The 17,288-nt window shown below is 40.0% G+C and overlaps 1 protein-coding gene across 1 annotated transcript in view; it reads left to right on the plus strand.

Annotated features, from left to right (window-relative positions):
• Positions 1-17,288, plus strand: part of USP13 (ubiquitin specific peptidase 13) — a 151,801-nt gene that overhangs the window by 103,775 nt on the left and 30,738 nt on the right. Inside the window, exons 14-19 of the mRNA XM_004478961.5 lie at positions 822-910; positions 3,334-3,456; positions 4,776-4,802; positions 8,034-8,177; positions 9,681-9,847; positions 11,761-11,914. Of these exons, the coding sequence (XP_004479018.1) occupies positions 822-910; positions 3,334-3,456; positions 4,776-4,802; positions 8,034-8,177; positions 9,681-9,847; positions 11,761-11,914 (704 nt within the window). The remainder of the gene's footprint in view (positions 1-821; positions 911-3,333; positions 3,457-4,775; positions 4,803-8,033; positions 8,178-9,680; positions 9,848-11,760; positions 11,915-17,288) is intronic.

Raw genomic sequence — 17,288 nt, forward strand, 5'->3', positions numbered from 1 at the left:
ACACCCACACTGACTCTCAAATGGAAATGGTAATTAAGAACAAGATGATAATCAGAGAGAGAATGAGCTGGAACCATGAATTTGATGTACAAGTTGAATAGTTTGTGCATAAATTGTCAAAGCCAAGTCCAGGCAAAATGCAGCTTTTCTGAGAAGATTGAAGAGAAGCTCAAGGCATTGACTATATAAATTAATTTTAAATCTAAGCCCCAGAATTAGGTACTTTGTTTAATGCACTCATAATAGATCTACTTCTAGGATCTGTGTGACCATGGATTTAGATCCACTACTGTTTTAATAAGGCCCTGCCATTTCTAATAGTCAATCTCAAGTTCTAAATCAAACCCTCCTTCTATAATTCTATGCTGTAAGATAGCAATACTTTGTGGAGTGGGGGTCAAGGTGTGTCAGGATCACCTGGGAGCTCTTTCAAACCCCATCTACAGGCACACAATGCAAGCATACCTGCACTAACTTAAGAATATATATACTAAATTCTAGCAAGGACTTTAGATCAGCACATTTTTATGGTTGAAAAGCACTTTGCAGAAATAAAAAATGCCCCCCAGTAAAAGTTAGTTTCTAAATGGGCCCTAGTCATTCCAGCAAAATGTTAAACATTTTCTTTGGTGGAAAGGTCAGAAAGTATGAGCAGAAGTGAGTGAGTGTGTGTACACTTCTGTGTCTGTGTGTGCTCCTCTCCTTCAGTGCAATCATTGGTACTGCCAGGTATGCCTCAAAAAAGCTTGTGATGTTTCATGAACTGTATTCACAATTCTTATTGCCTTGTTTCATTGATATAATCCCCTTGTGTTTCCCAGAACATCTCGCTTTGCCTCATTCCCTGAATACTTGGTAGTGCAGATAAAGAAGTTCACTTTTGGTCTTGACTGGGTTCCTAAAAAATTTGGTAGGTATCTTTTGCATGCTTTTGCTTAAAACATCCACTTAGCCATTTTACAAACATGGCATGTGAAAGAGCCCATTTTGTTGATTGCCAGAAACAGTTCCATTCCATTCTTTTTTTAACCATTATTTGCCCCTTCCTTTCTTTTGAATCAGAGTATATGGTAAGCACTGAAAGTAAAATTACTACACACTACCCTACCTCTCCAGTAATGGAGTCTGGAATGACTTGATTCTAAGAGTGAAAACAGGATCTTCACATGATTAAATAAACAGTGTTTTACAAACTTTAATGTGCATCCAAATTACCTGGAAGTTTGCAAAAAATGCAGATGCTGACTTGGTAGTTTGGGTTGGGGCCTGAGGTACTGGATTTTGTTTGTTTGTTTGTTTCCCCCGCCGGCCTCCGGTATTGGATTTTGACAATCTTCCAGGTGATGCCAGTACTTCTGGGCCAAAGACTACACTTCAGACTGCAAGCAGTCAAAGATATGCTCTGCACTTCACATCTCTCCTCTGCCTCTGAAGCAGGCAACGAAGATCACTTAAATCATACAGATTTTGTTAATAATAAAATGGGTACAGTTAGTTGTGTTAAAAAGTCAGAAAAGGGATATGATTTTAACTTAATTGGACTTTTTTCTGGCCCATTTTAAAGTTCCTTGACCATTGTTAGAGGTTAATTTTCCAGAAAGTGCATAAGAACGCTTTCTCCACCATCATGATCTAATATGTAATGTGCTGTTAGGCTGTTCTCCATTGTGTGAAGGGATGTATAGTTTACCTTCTGTGGATTCTCAAGCAAATGTTTTAGACTGTTTACAAGTCATTTAAAGTTTTTATGTTTTGAACACTTAAAAACTTAAGTCTCTCCACTGCCTAATTTAGTACTCATCACAAGGAGATAGCAAAAAGAATGTCCAGTTGGCAAGAGTAACTTCCCAGAACCTTCAGCACTAACAGTTTACATGGCATTTCTCTACCATGTGAAGTTGTGCTGGGCTGTTCCTGATTCTATAGGAAATCCGCGCTTTTCTTGGCAAAATCGTTTCATTTGTGGGTAGGACAGAGGGCAGGACATTGATTACTTACCTTTCTTCTGTGGACCTGAGAAGTACGTGGGAGAGAGAACCGAGTTGTCCTTAAGGCTTTGAACTGCTTTTGAAATAGTTTTTTTTTCCTTTGTCCTTGGAGTTTCCATAGAGGAACAAAAATTTGAATCAGATTTCATAAACTTGCCGATTTTAAAGGAGTCCCAAAGTGTTCTTTAATGAACCTGAATTTTCCTTTGAGTAGCAATTGTTTTCATTTTGTCAGGCATTATGTTTGTTTTTGCTGCCCCCCTGAGAAATTAAATTTTTTAAAAAACCAAGCTTTGTTCTTTGGGTTGTCATTTTAAAATAGAATTTATGTATCTGGCATCATAACTGGCTCTGGGGACAATATTCTTAGGTTCTGTTTGTTAGCCTGAGAGACATATCCTGGACTTAGATTTGAGCCCTATTTATTATTATTATTATAACTCTGTGCAACAGTAAATCTTGACAGACTGTGAGACTGATAAATTTTGTGTTTAAGTCGTCAACCATAATAATTGAGCTGAGAAGTTAAAAAAAAAAGGACTCCAAAGACTAAGACACTTGGAATCCAGTTAACAATTTCTTTAAAACTGCATTCTTTATTTATTACTGCAGTTAGAATAATCACAGTGTCCACATGATGATCTGAGAAAAGGTGTTGCAAACGCAAATGCCCAAAAAGGACAGGACGATAATGTGAATGAAAGAGGTGGACTGGATATAAGAAACAGATAGCTCTCTTGGTCTTTTTTGGGTATTCCCACTTTGGATAAAAACTTGAATTAGAAAAGCATTTCTCTAAGATTCAGAATAGCATAGATATGCTGCTTAGGGTAGTGGGACAATAGGGAGAGGTGGGTGGGGCATGTGCCACACTGTCAAGGAGGGCACACATTGTCTAGGGTGGAAGCTGAAGGTCAGTTCCAGGCAGTCGTTACCATATGAGAATGTGCTGCAGTTCATATTTTTCAAAACAATTTGGAAATCTGGGTTTTCTATTGAATATTCTGATTTAAAAATTGGAATTTGCTGCCAACCTATTAAAAACATCATGTAGAATGTCCAGAGCCACAAATGGTCTATGGGCTGCCTATTTGCAACCTTCAGCTTAACCCATTTGTTCTTGTTGACTGTGAAGTCTTGCCACCCTCTGTACCTCCCTGAGGTTCTCCATTAAAATCTAATCAGTTTTGATGAATTTGCTGGCCCAATTTTCTGTTCCAGAGAACTGAAAAACATCCCTTAGTTCTGCCTAGACACATGCATGTGTAGTTAATGATGCTGGTTTTATAAAAGTATTGTGGGTTTTCTGGAAAGTTCAGTGAATATAATTCCTCTCATTTTGCAGATGTTTCTGTTGACATGCCAGACCTACTTGATATCAGCCATCTCCGTGCCAGGGGGTTACAGCCAGGAGAGGAGGAACTTCCAGATATCAGTCCCCCCATAGTCATTCCTGATGACTCAAAAGGTACCATCTCCTGCCAGGAAGACACGCTCTAGCACTCCACCTTCCTCTATTGGAATGGCCACTTAATTTTCTTCCACCATTCTGTTGCTGCCACCATCACCCTTTCCTAGGCTGCCTTTCTGTAATGTAACCTACATTTTAAGTTTCTGGCCACAACCAGGAACTTAAAATAGACATTGGAAGACGTGCAGACCCATCCAAGTCGTTGGAATGGACCTTTGGAAACAACTGGCCACATAGGGCAACAAGTCTCCAAAAACTTTTTAGGTTATGTTGCCCTTGGCTTTGTCCCTCCACATGGACCTGTAGGGAGGAGAAGGAGCATGTTTTTCATAAAGTCTTAGCCTAGGGAGAGCTATGTCATTTTCAGTAAGGCTTTTATACAAACAAGAGAAGTAATTAAATAGCATATGTTGGTTTAAAAAATCACCAGCCCATCTTACTTCCCTAGCTTTGTAGCATGGAATGGTTTGACTTTCTTTTTTCTCTGTGACTGCTAAATTAATTATTGCTCAAAATACTTCACTTTATAAGGAAAAAGAACATAAAAAATAGCTGGCTCACTTTTGTGGGTTTAAGAACTGTGTCAGAAAAATCAGGTATTTTGATGATAGTTTCAATCCTGGCTTGGTTTTCTCACCTGTTTACTGTTCACCTTTCTGATGAGTGAATCAGGTAAATTAACTACTAATGATAGAGTACTCTGGTACCCTCCACCAAAGGCTTTCTATCACTTGAGCAGTGAATATCTTTGGTGGCCATATCCAGTTTCAAAACAAGGGTAAGATGAGTCTAGGTGAAGCAAGGTTGGATTCAAGACAGGCATCTATGTTGCATACTGTACTGATGAATCAAAGACAAATGTACAGATCACAGATGGTCCAGGAGAGCCTGTATGTGTGACATGCTGGGTTCTGGTATAGGCAGTTGTTAAAGAAAGAGAAAGAAATCAGTATGAGCAACAGAGAAATAGAAGAGTGGTTGTGAGCACTGTTGCTGCTGACTTTCCAATGAGCAAACAGAATCCTCAGTTTACAGTTATACAGAGTTCTTAGAAATACACGGAGAGAAATTATTTACACCAAGACAATACTCTGAACATCATATTTTATCTGGTCGGAGTGCCTGACACCAGTTATTTTCCCTCATTACTGTGGTAACTTGTGATGTCGTGCAGGCTGAAGTGGTCTGTGTAGGGGAGTGAGGGGCTGAAAACATCGGGTTTTAAGGGGTCAGGGAATTTGGATCGACTCTTTTTCTCTTTCTAAAACTCTTTGACAGGGTTCGGTTTCATTTTCTGCCCTCTCCCTTATTTCCAGATCGCCTGATGAACCAACTGATAGACCGTATGTATTTTTAAAAACTTTTCTCAGTGTCCTCTAATTGTTATTAGTCTGACACATTTATCTGTGGCAGTTCAGTAAAGAAGCTTTTCTCTGTACTTGCACATATGCAACTTTTGCTGGGTAGGAACAATTCTTTGCCTTCAAATTTAGTTAGCAGCAAACATAAACCAGTGACCTGGTGATTAGGTGGACCTGTGGCTCAGGAGAATGGCCATTAGCATAACAGACAGTCATGGACCTGCCATTTTTAGCTGTGTGTCCTAGAGTTATTTACTTAACTTCTCTGAGCCTCATTTTCTTCATGTGTGAATAGGGGACAAAAATGCCCTTTCTTCCCTCTCTGGCCACATGAGGAGACTTCTTTCAGCAATAATGGCACAGTGGCCAGTCATTTTTTTCCATTTCTGCTGCCTGACACATCATGATGACACATGCCTGATAGGACATGGCGATATTAATCAGTGTTCTCAAGGATATTAGTTTCATTGGGAGGTATGTTAGTTTTGTAGCCTTTCAGTTCCTTAATCCTGTGGGAGCTGATACTCTTGGGAATTTTAGAAAGAACATTTAAAAAAATAAACTGTTTACGTGGATAAGTAGATATTAGTTAGGAAGAGGAAGTGCTTAGCACTAACTACTCTCAATCTTTTTGTTAACCAAGTCTTTCTGGAGTATAACTTGCTAATTTAGAAGTTCAAGTGTTCCGTATTGCAAATGATCGGTCAAGTGGCTTAGACTTCCACCTCTCCTTGAGTCAGTTATGATTCGCTGATTGCTAGAAGAAGCTGTTGGGGTCAGGGAGGGTCTTGGTTGTTAGGCAGCCTGTGCTGACCTTCACATGCAGCCTGGCAGGGTTGAGGGGGCCTGGGTGAGCCTGCTGCTGGCTTATCATCGCCACTGTGGATTACTGTAGTAATAGCAATGGCAGCTATCACTGTCAAATGCTCACCATGGGCCACATTGTGTATATCGCCCCATAAATTCTTTCAGCAATCTATAACTTTACTGTTTATACAAGGTCCAGATTCTCCTTTGACTATCACAGTTAGAAGGGCAGGACAGGTGGCTTTTTACAGATGACAGAGTTGAGACCTGCGGAAACTCAGAGACCCAAGAGCTGGGACCAGGACCAGGGCCGAGAGTTTTTTACATGCCACTCAACCTTGCTTGGAATGCGAGGGGCTTTGCTGGGCCCTCCTGACCCCGCAGAGAGGCTGGGTGGCTGGGAGGGTGGTGGGGAGGTGGTGGGGGCTGGGAGCTGACTCTGCCAGGCGAGTCTGCCTCTGACCGGGAGCACGTAGCCGTTTTTCAGTGATACTGTTCGCCACTCACTTCCTCTGGATCTAAGCTTGCTGTTGTGTCAGCAATCACCAGTTCTTAACGGAAGGAAGTAGAACTATCTTGGGTTAACATTTGCATCCTACCATTCTCAGATATTATGACAAATAACTTTGATTATTTTCTTATTAAAAAAGTAAAAAGACAGTGAGAAACTATGGATTAGCAATAAGTTCTCATTGAATTTAAATTTAAATTCATCATGATCCATCACCTATCACTTCTCTTAACCTTTGGGGGTATATTCCTTTCACTGATTTTTTCCTAGGCCTGGATCACTTTATTTTTCACAAAAAAATGAAATTACACATTTGATCTAATGTATCTGTATTTCTTACTAAACTGTACTTCTTAAGTTGCATTCTGGGGAACACTAGAGTCTTACAAGATGTTGAAAGTAGTTCTACAGGAAAAGTTTCATAGTTTCTTTTTTTTAAAGATTTATTGTTTGTTTATTTCTCTCCCCTTTCCCCCCGCTCCCCATTGTCTGCTCTCTGTGTCCATTCACTGTGTGTTCTTCTGTGTCTGCTTGGATTCTTGTCAGCATCACTGGGAATCTGTCTCTTTTTGTTGCATCATCTTGCTGTGTCAGCTCTCTGTGTGTGTGGCTTCACTCCTGGGTAGGCTGTGCTTTTTTCGCCCAGGGTGGCTCTCCTTGAGGGGTGCACTCTTGCATGTGGGACTCCCCTATGCCCCCCCCTTGCACACATCAGCACTGTGCATGGGCCAGCTCATCACACACATCAGGAGGCCCTGGGTTTGAACCCTGGACCTCCTATATGGTAGGCAGACGCTCTCTCAGTTGAGCCAAATCAGCTTCCCTCAAGAATTCTTTATTACAGGACTTTTGTGTCTTCACTATACTAATGTATATTGTGAATTTCTAAGAGCAGAATAGGCTGTAGCTTTTAAAAACTTATTTCACTGTGGAAATTCCTTGTTATGTGGTTCAACAATTACATGTTTCTTAGAACATTAAGATACCAGAAAACACAGTTTGGGAAATCACTGCTGTCCTACATCATTGTTTTCTTAAAAATGATCTTGATAGGATGTTCTGTGTATCTTCATGGTAAGGGAGAACTTCGGTAAATAAATTTTCAGTATAATTTTATAGTGCAGATATCTCTGTCCCTCAATTCTTTATTGATAGTCATCTTCGGGAAATTTTTCAGTTGATCAGAGAATGCAGGACAAGGAAAACATAAGGAATATATTTTGTGCTATTGTTTTTTTCCTCCCATTGTTGTCCGTTTGAGAACACTGCGGGGCAGGGGAGCAGGCAGACCTGCACAGCCCCCTTAGACACACACAGAAGATATTAATTTCTATTTCAATTAAGAAAAGAAACTCCATTGTGTCTGAGCCTGAATTAGGTTTGTAAAGCTATTTCTTTTATCTTATTTTAAATGTATGTAATTTAAAAATACATTCTTGCCTTCTATACCTAGTATTTGGGCTCTACATTTCCGGTAGCTGATGACTTACTAATGATTGGTGGATATAACTAATGGCCTGCTGTGACTTTTGGCCTGTAGATAATGCTTTTCTTTTCCAATTTCAGCCTTAGATAAGGCAGCTGAGAATGATCTGGGAGGCTGAGATGGTTCTAGGAATATACTAAATGTCCCCCTATGAAATTAGGCTGTTTCTTAGTGCTTGGATTGCTCAAGTAATTACCATGGCACTTCTATTCAGGTCAAGGATACACACTTAGCTCAGATAGTTTAATATTTGGATGGCTTGAAACAAAACAAGCAAAGTAGAACCACACCTCTCCCACCCACACAACTAAATAGCACTGGGGGTGGGGGGTGGCATGTGGCTAAGAGAGTGAAGAGAGGCTAAAACAAAAGGAAATTCTCACACCAGAATGCTCTGTTGGCCTTGCAGCATCGGACATCGATGAGTCATCCGTGATGCAGCTGGCCGAGATGGGCTTTCCTCTAGAAGCCTGCCGGAAGGCCGTGTACTTTACTGGAAATATGGGAGCGGAGGTCGCCTTCAACTGGATCATTGTTCACATGGAAGAGCCAGGTAGGTGGTCAGGAAATGACAGGTGGCTTTGAGGTTGTCTTCAGTGTTCTGTCTTGGACCGGCTGTGTCCCCTCTGAGTGTGTCCCAGAAAATAACTTCCCAGCTCATAATCTGCTGTAATGGGGGACTTTACTGGTATAGCCAATGAAACTTAATATCTTTGCCTTTCCTATTTTAAATAGCAGCTTTATTGAGATATATTTCATCTGTTTAAATTGTAAAATTCTGTGGCTTTTAGTATATTCACAAAGTTGTGCAACCATCTCTATATCTAATTTTAGAATATTTTTGCTTCCCTCAAAGGAAGTCCTCTACCCATTAGCAGTCATTCTCTATCCTCCCCACTGATTACTTTCTGTCTCTATGAATTTGCCTATTCTGGATGGTTCATATAAATGGAATCATATAATAAGGGCATTTTGTATCAGTCTTATTTCACATGGCAGGTTTTCAAGGTTCATTTATGTTGTAGCATATATCAGTACTTAAGTCCTTTTTATGGCTGAATAATATTCTATTGTATGAATACACCGTATTTTGTGTAGATATGTTTTCATTTCTCTTGGGTACATACCTAGGAGTGGAATTGCTGGGTCATAGGGTGACTCCATGTTGAATTTTTTGAGGACTGCCAAATTGTTTTCCAAAATTGTTGTACCATTTTACATTCCCATCGGCAATGTATGAGGGTTCCAGTTTCTCCACACTGTAACCAATACTTGTTATTGCCCATCCTATACCTTTTGAGTGCGAAGTGGTATGTCATTGTGGTTTTGATTTGCATTTCCGTACTTGCTAATGATGTGAGCATCTTTTCATGTGCTTATTGGCCATTTGTTATTCTCCTTTGGAGAAAAATCTATACAAGTCTTTTGCCTCTTTTAAAATTGGATCATTTATCTTTTTGTTCTTGGGTTGTGAGTGTGCTTTATATATTCTGGATGGATACCAGACACTTACCAGATATATGATTTGCAAATATTTTCCTCCCATTCCCTGGGCTGTCTTTCACTTCCTTGATGGTGACCTTAAAAGCATCAAAGTTTTTAATTTTGATGAAGCCCAATTTATGTAATTTTTGTGGTTGCTTATGATTTTGGTGTTTTTTTAAGAAACTGTTGTCTAATCCAAGGTAATATTTATACCTTTGTTTTCCTTCTATATGTTTTGTAGCTTTAGCTCTAATGTTTGGGTTTTTGATCCATTTTGAGTTAATTTTTAGGTATGGTATGAGGTAGATATCCAAATTTATTCTTTTGAATGTGGATACCCAATTGTTCCAGCACCATTTATTGAAAAGACTGTCTTTATTAAATAATCTTGCCATCCTTATTGAAAATCAGTTGACCATAGATATATGGGTTTATTTCTGGATTCTCAATTCTATTCCATTGATCTGTGTGTCTGCTGATACTCTGTAAGGGTCTTTCCTCCTAAGCTGTAAAGTATTGTGCATTTGAAGACCACAAAAGAAAAGGCCTTGAGTTTGTTAATTTTCCCTAGATTTTGCCGAACCGTTGACTATGCCTGGTTATGGAGGAGCAGCTTCTGCTGGAGCCTCTGCTTTTGGTGCTACTGGACTGGATAACCAACCTCCAGAGGAGATTGTAGCCATCATCACCTCCATGGGCTTCCAGCGAAATCAGGCTATTCAGGCACTACGAGCGACGGTGAGCACGAGAGAAAGAGTGCTTACGCATACCTTCCTCTCATGGGAGGTGCTTTGTATTTATGTCAGTTGAAATTTACAATGTCCTTTGATCATTTTGAATCATGTTCCTCTGGCTCTGTATGCCACCATGGCCCATCTGCATATAATATAGAGAGAGCTAAAATAAATGTCGAGAGAATCAGTCATTTATTGTCTTAAATTATAGAGAATTTAAGAATATGAAGATCATGAAGCTGGAGCAAGATAGTCCTAGTTTGCCAGGGCTGCTATAACAAATACTACAGACTAGTTTGCTTAAACAATAGGAATTTATTGTCCCACAGTTTTGGAGGCTAAACATCCAAAATCTAGGTGCTGACAGGGTCTTGCCTTCTCTGAAGTCTATAGCATTCTGGGAGTGGCTTGCAGACAACCCATAACTCAATCTCAGCCTCCGTCACCTAGCCAACTCTCACCTTGTCCATCTCCTTCTCCTTTTGTCCAAATTTCCTCTGCTTATTAGGACTACAATCATATTGGGTGAAGGCCACCCTGATTTAGTTTGGCCTCACTTTAATAATAATATCAGAAGTCTGATTTACAGATGGTTTCACATCCACAGGACTGGGGATAAGACCACAGACATGTCTTTTTGGGGGAGACATGATTGAATCAAACTGTGAAAGATTCCTTATCACCTTGAATGTTTGTTAACAGGGGGTCACAGAACTGACTTCAGGTACAAAGAGGGATGTATGAGATTTAGTGTTCGTTAAGGCAGTTCTTTAGAAGAAGTATTGCTTTTCTGGATAGTGAAAGTTTGGAGACATGTCTCTCAAAAATCGTCATGGAGAAGGCTGAATGGCTCCTTAGAATTTCCTCCATAGAAAAAAGGTTTTCCTGGTAGTCATGAACTTCCCGAAATTATCAGGAGAGAAGGAACCATGAAACTGGAGGATGAATAGCAGTTTCCTCGTACAGTATAGATACATAATGGGAAAGTACTATTTAAAAAATCCATCCTTTCTCGCTGCAGCCATAATCCATTTTTGAGTGTATGTCTGCTACAGGTTTCTTCTTGCCTCTACTGAGTGGTTGCCTGCTAAGTTTTGTTGCTGAGGTCAAAGCAGCTTCTCACTTGGCTCATGGGAATGTGGCTGGAGTGATCTCTTTCCTTTTACAATGTTTAAAATACTTCAATCAGAATTTGTTTCCTAGGGAATACTTTCTTGTATCCTGCCTACTTTACTTGTCTGTCATTGGAATTTCTAACCTGCCAGTGACACTACAAACAGGAGAAGACTGGAATGTCTTTTGTTTTACAAAATATTTTACTTTTCCAAAAAACATTACTCAGTAACTCTGTGACGAAATGTTATTAGTGGTTAATTATTTTGAATGGCATGGAGTTCAGTTTAAAAATTACTTAAGTAACCAAAGTTTTCATTATTTATCAAGGTGCTAATCTTTCCTTGAATGCAATTCCTCAGTCATTCTACCAACATTTAGGGAGGGCAGGCTCTACTGTATTTCTCCTGTTGGTGTCCCTCTTGCATGGTTATTTGCAGAAAACACAGTTGGTAGGGGATGCAGTGTGTCCAATTAGTATGGCTTTCAGAAGGGCTGCACTTAGATGAATGTTACAGCCTTTGCCTCCATTATCTACATCAGCCGACAGAAATGCTGAGCTAGCACTGACGTGCTGCTCGGAACTCTCTCCCAGTGAATCCAGTTACAGCCCTTAGTCAAGAGACGTGCAGAATGCCAACCAAAGATGCATTTCATATGTGAACCCAGCGCTTCTGACTCAGAGGCCCTTAGGTCTAATGAATTCCGGCCTCCTGCCCTATCTGCTTGACATCCTGGTTCAAATGGTCAGGATTTAATGGGCCTGGGTACTCTATATTTTGTAAACATGTTTTATTTTATTAGAATCATAATCTGGAAAGAGCCCTGGATTGGATCTTCAGCCACCCTGAGTTTGAAGAGGACAGTGACTTTGTGATTGAGATGGAGAATAATGCCAATGCAAACATTATTTCCGAGGCCAAGCCTGAAGGCCCTAGAGTCAAGGACGGATCTGGAAGTAAGTTCTTGCCTTAGGGATTGTCTGAGCCATCATGACATAAGTTAGGCTCATGTCCTTCACACCCATCACTACATATTAATATCTTTACCGCTATTTAAAGGTTTGTACAGGCCCCATCTTCTCAGAAATGGTGCTGTCTGCCACTTCATGCAGGCCACTGCAAGCTGATAAAGACTCATTCTAACTTGGAAAGCTGCTGCCTGGTAGTGTGTGGTCTTAAGCACATAGCTTACTCTAGTTTTGATTTTGTCTGTTCCTTTGCAATAAAATTTCTTCATGGACCATGGAAGCTTTCGTTCGAAGGGAGCATTTATTTTCATGGTGGTTTTTTTTGAACAGCTGAAAAGCAGTGTCATACCCTTGACCCTGTCATTACCAATAATTGACACCATTTATTTTAAAACTGCTGGTAATTTCCTGAAGGACTGTCTTGGGAAGGCAGGAAGTGGTGCCATAGGCCACCTTTCTGCCTTTTAATGGCAAGCACTAATGTTTGTCACTCCATGCCAGTCCCTGTTCTGAGCACTTTGCTTGCTGTGTTAGGCTGCTATGACAAATACCGCACAATGGGTTACTTAAACAACAGGAATTTTTTGATTCATGGTTTCCGAGCCTAGAAGTTTCAAGTCAGGACGTCAGCCAGGCCATGCTTTAGCCCCAGTCTGTAGTGTTCTGGTGCTGGCCGGCCGCAATCCTTGGGTTCCCTGGCTTGCATCTCTGCCTCTGTCACATGGCGATGTCCTTAGCCTCCTGTGTATTTCTCTGGCTTCTGGCTTCTCCTTTTAAGACCTCCAGTAATACGGATTAAAGCCCACCCTGATTCAGTTTAGCCACACCTAAATAGGATCTTAGAAGATCCTGTTCACGAATGAGGCCGGACTTAACTGATAATATATCTTCAAAGGGTCCTGTTTACAAATAGGCTCATACCCACAGGAACGCAGTTAAGATTAAGAACGGGCTTTTAGAGAGGGTACCTCATTCAGCCTGTACACATGTAAACACTCATTTTATCCTCACTACAACACTTGAAGTAAGTAGGTTTAGTTTCTTTATGAGAAGATAGACGCACAGAGAGATTAGATACCTTGCCCAAAGTCACACGATTTACGTGGAGCCAAGACTCAAACCCAGAATCCATGTTCTTACCACTGTGAGTCCCTGCCCAGTGGCATTCAGCCTCTTCAGCCTGGCTGTCCACACAGCCCGCCATTGGAGCCCAGCCTGCCTCGCTTCTCGGTGTTATTTCCTTTGCACACCCCACAGCCTGTAGCTCGGGTACATGGTACTGTAACCGCTCAACTGCTGCCCACCCTCTTCTCGTCCTCTCCAGGTCATTGCTCAGGTGAATCCCTGCTGGTGAAATCCCCTCTCTCCCATCTCTGCACATTAAAAGCCTCACCTTACTCCATCTATTAATAATTTATAATCAGTCCATCCTTAGGTTATATGCTAATAATATTATACCATGATTAACAGTACTTTTCATTTGTGCCAGATTTAATTTCCACAGTAACCCTCTGAGGTAGGAACTGTTGTTATCCCCATTTTACAGCTTAGGAAGCTGAGGTTGAGAGGTTAAGTGGTTTGCCAAGGTCACACAGCCTGGGAAGGGTGGAACCAGAATTCCAACCCAGCCAGTCCCGCCCAAGGGCCTATGCTTATAGCCACAATATCATATTATTTGTTCCTGTTTTTGGAGGTATCAGACTGGATCTTGCAATAAGATTATGTAAATATCTGTGTCTCCCACTGGCCTATGAGCTTGTGGAGGGCAGAGGACGTTTCTCAATTTAACCTCATAGTGCCTGGCTCTTAGAAAGTACTAAGTAAATAATAACTGGATTTAATTAATTTTACCTTAGTAGCACTTATTCCCATAATAAAATAGCTGTAGCTGTAAACATCTACTGACCTAGACCTAGAGAGAGAGGATGGTAAGGGATTTTCTCCTTTTTTAATACAAAATTGGAATTTCTTCCATTGAAACTGTTTTAATGCTGACTGGATAAGAAAAGTTTCCCAACTTCTGGATTCATCCAAAGAAGTATTAACTTTTCAGAAATCACTGGCTTGCCTAAAATAGTTAAAGCTGGGTTGGACGAGTTACTCAATAATTCATTAGCAATATTTATTACGTGTTACATGTCCTCGGTGCACTGCTTCATCAGATTTCCATAATGGATTTTTCTTGGTGGATGACGAGTCTTCCTTCAAAAAGAATAAACTACAAGCTGGGGCCATTTCAAAGCTGCCATGGTATTTGACTGCAGAAGGAGGGAGAGTCTGATCATTAGGGTTTCTCTTCTGATGGGCTTTTCAAATGGTCACTAATGATACAGATTGGCCACAACCTTCTATTTGGGGCTTACTGTACTCAGGGTGATCTGCAGATATTCCTGGCACTGCTGGGTTTTGAGTCGAGTCTTTGAATGAGATGCCATAATGATGCATTAAGGCACCCTTGTCAAGCTTTGTGGCCTTAATATTCACTGCCTCCAAATTTAGGGCATTTGTGGGTGAGGCTGGTAAAATAGGGAGCTGATGGACTATTAGAAATCATATACAGGATGTGCAAAATATTAAGGGCAGTAGTAGGTAAAAATTTTAATTATGGAAAAAAAAAAAAGCATACACCGTCCTAACTCAGCAAATGTATTTTGAGCCTGATTTTTCAGAACAATTTTTTTAAAAGTAGCTTCCCCTGTCCTGTGCCTGGCCCTTGGTAGGTGATCAGCAAATGAATGATTGAATGAAGAATTAAATTAATGGCAAGAAGTAAGCGTTCTCAGGGATAGTTTTTTTTTGTGTGTCTTTTTTTAATATTACATTAAAAAAATATGAGGTCCCCATATACCCCCCACCCCCCTCACCTGATTCCTCCCCCCATAACAACAACCTCCTCCATCATCAGGAGACATTCATTGCACTTGGTGAATACATCTTTGAGCACCGCTGCACCTCATGGTCAATGGTCCACACCATAGCCCACACTCTCCCACAGTCCACCCAGTGGGCCATGGGAGGACAAACAATGTCTGGTAACTGTCCCTGCAGTACCACCCAGGGATAGTTTTGCCTTCACTAAGTACCTTTGGAGGAGTTGGCAGTGTACTATTGTGTTAAATTGCTTAAATCAAAGGAGAGGAAAACGGTAATTTCTTATACTTGGCTTCATTAGCACCTCAGTTTATATGGCACATTTATTTCTTTCTCCTATTTTTAAAAATTAACATTTATATTGTTTATTTTCTTATGATTAAAAAAGATATATTAATTTTAGAAACTTGAGAAACACAGGTATATATAAAGAAAATACAGGTATATATAAAGAGGAAAATAAAAATTTCTTACAATCCTGCTATCCAACCATAGCAACTATTAATGTTCTGTGAATATTCTTGAGTCCTTTCTGTGCAAATATATAAAATGAGTATAAAATGTATATTTATAAAAATATAACATTATACATACAATTTTGTAACCTTTTACCCTGTGAATACACATATATAAATCTGTGAACTTGAACATATATTAATAATACTCCATTATATAGATATACCATAATTTATATGCCTAATTTTAGGCTAATTAGGTATTATTTAACTAGAAGATTGTTACTGAAAGAATTTCAAATAATGAAGTTATTTCCACATTTAGAAGATGACAGCAATGATTTTTAAATAACGAATTTCCCCAAGGATGAAAATGCCTAAAAATGCCTTGTTTACTTGCCATCTAGGTAATAAACATTTGTTTTAACATTTAAGTTTTTTCTTTCTTTGTCTATTAAAAATAATGGAGTGATTAACTCTCCTGAGCCCTCTTTTTATTATTTCTTTAGGGTGAGTTTCCAGAGGTGAAATTTTTGAGTCAAAATACATATTTTAAAGACTTTTTAAAAAAGATTTATTTATTTATCCCCCCTACCCCTCCCCGCCAACTGTGTCCATTCACTGTGTGTTATTCTGTGTCTGCTTGTCTTCTCTTCTCATCTTCTCTTTAGGAGGCACCTGGAACTGATCCCGGGACCTTCTGATGTGGGAAAGGCACTCAATCTCTTGAACCACATTAGCTCCCTGGTTTGTTGTATCTCTCACAGCCTCTCCTCTGTGTTTCTTTTTGTTGCATCATCTTGTTGTGCCAGCTCTCTGCGCAGGCCAGCTTGCTTTCCACCAGGAGGCCAAATCGAACCTGAGACCCTCCATATGGTAGACCAGAGCCCAATTGCTTGAGCCACATCTGCTTTCCTTAAATGTTTTGATCCAGATAATCACATTATCTGCCAGAAACACAGCACTACCATACTTTGTGCAGTGCTGGCGACCCCCCTGTTGGCCCACTTGCTCCACAGAAGTGCTTTTGGGCTTTTTTCACATTTTTCAGGATTTTATTGCCTAGTTCTATTTCTTCATGTGTCAGGGGCCCCTTGGCTCATGATCCCATTTTTATTGATGTTTTCAGCTTCCTTTTATTGGTTTGTAGGAGAATTTCATATATTGTAATTAGTTTGGAAATACCTGATAGATCTACAATATTGAGTTTTTTTCAGCCGGCAATATGTTGTGCTTTTCCTCTGAATCCTCAGGCTCCTCCACCCCCCACTCCTGCAAAGCTGTTTGGTTTTCTTCATAAATTCTCTGTGCATTTCTAGTATTTCTAAAAACTACATTTTCTGTGTTACTTATGAGTGAAAAATTTTTCCTTATATCTTCTAAATTGTTACTGTTGATTTTTGGAAGTTACTATTCTTGTAATTGGCCATCATGTGGGGTTGATTGAAATTACTTTCAATGCACGGATTTACTTGGGGAGGTATGTGTTCTACTTAGATGGGTTGTTTAAATTCCCAAGACTTTTTTTTTTTTTTTTTGATTGGTGAAATGGTTGAGGTATTTAACTTGGGGGGATTGAAGACATTTAAAAGGTAAGTGTAATTGCTATTTAGGAGCAAAATGAATAGCCAAAACAAACACCAAACACATATGCAAAATAAGAAAATAGCCTTAGCTTTTGGTTTATGACAAATTTGTTTAAGTAAAAAACAATATATTGTCTTACAAAAGCTAGAAAGTCCCAGGGGAGATCTGACTCCTGGCATGCCTTGATTTAGGACTCAGACCCCTTTATCCTGATGTAGCCCTTGTTTGTGCTTCTTCTCTGTTGGCTCTATTCTCAGGCAGTCTCTCCCTAATGGTTACAAGATGGCTGCCAGTGCTCCTACAACTATATTCTTCCAGTTTCAGATGCAGCAGGAAGAGTCTTCATCCCAGATTTTTCTATCATATGCCACGAGACAGTCGACCCAGGCCTGGGTCACACACTCCATTCATGGAGCTGAGGGTAGAAACATCTTCCTTCTTAGCACACA

Source organism: Dasypus novemcinctus, chromosome 4, assembly GCF_030445035.2.
Source record: "Dasypus novemcinctus isolate mDasNov1 chromosome 4, mDasNov1.1.hap2, whole genome shotgun sequence".
Taxonomy (NCBI): domain Eukaryota; kingdom Metazoa; phylum Chordata; class Mammalia; order Cingulata; family Dasypodidae; genus Dasypus; species Dasypus novemcinctus.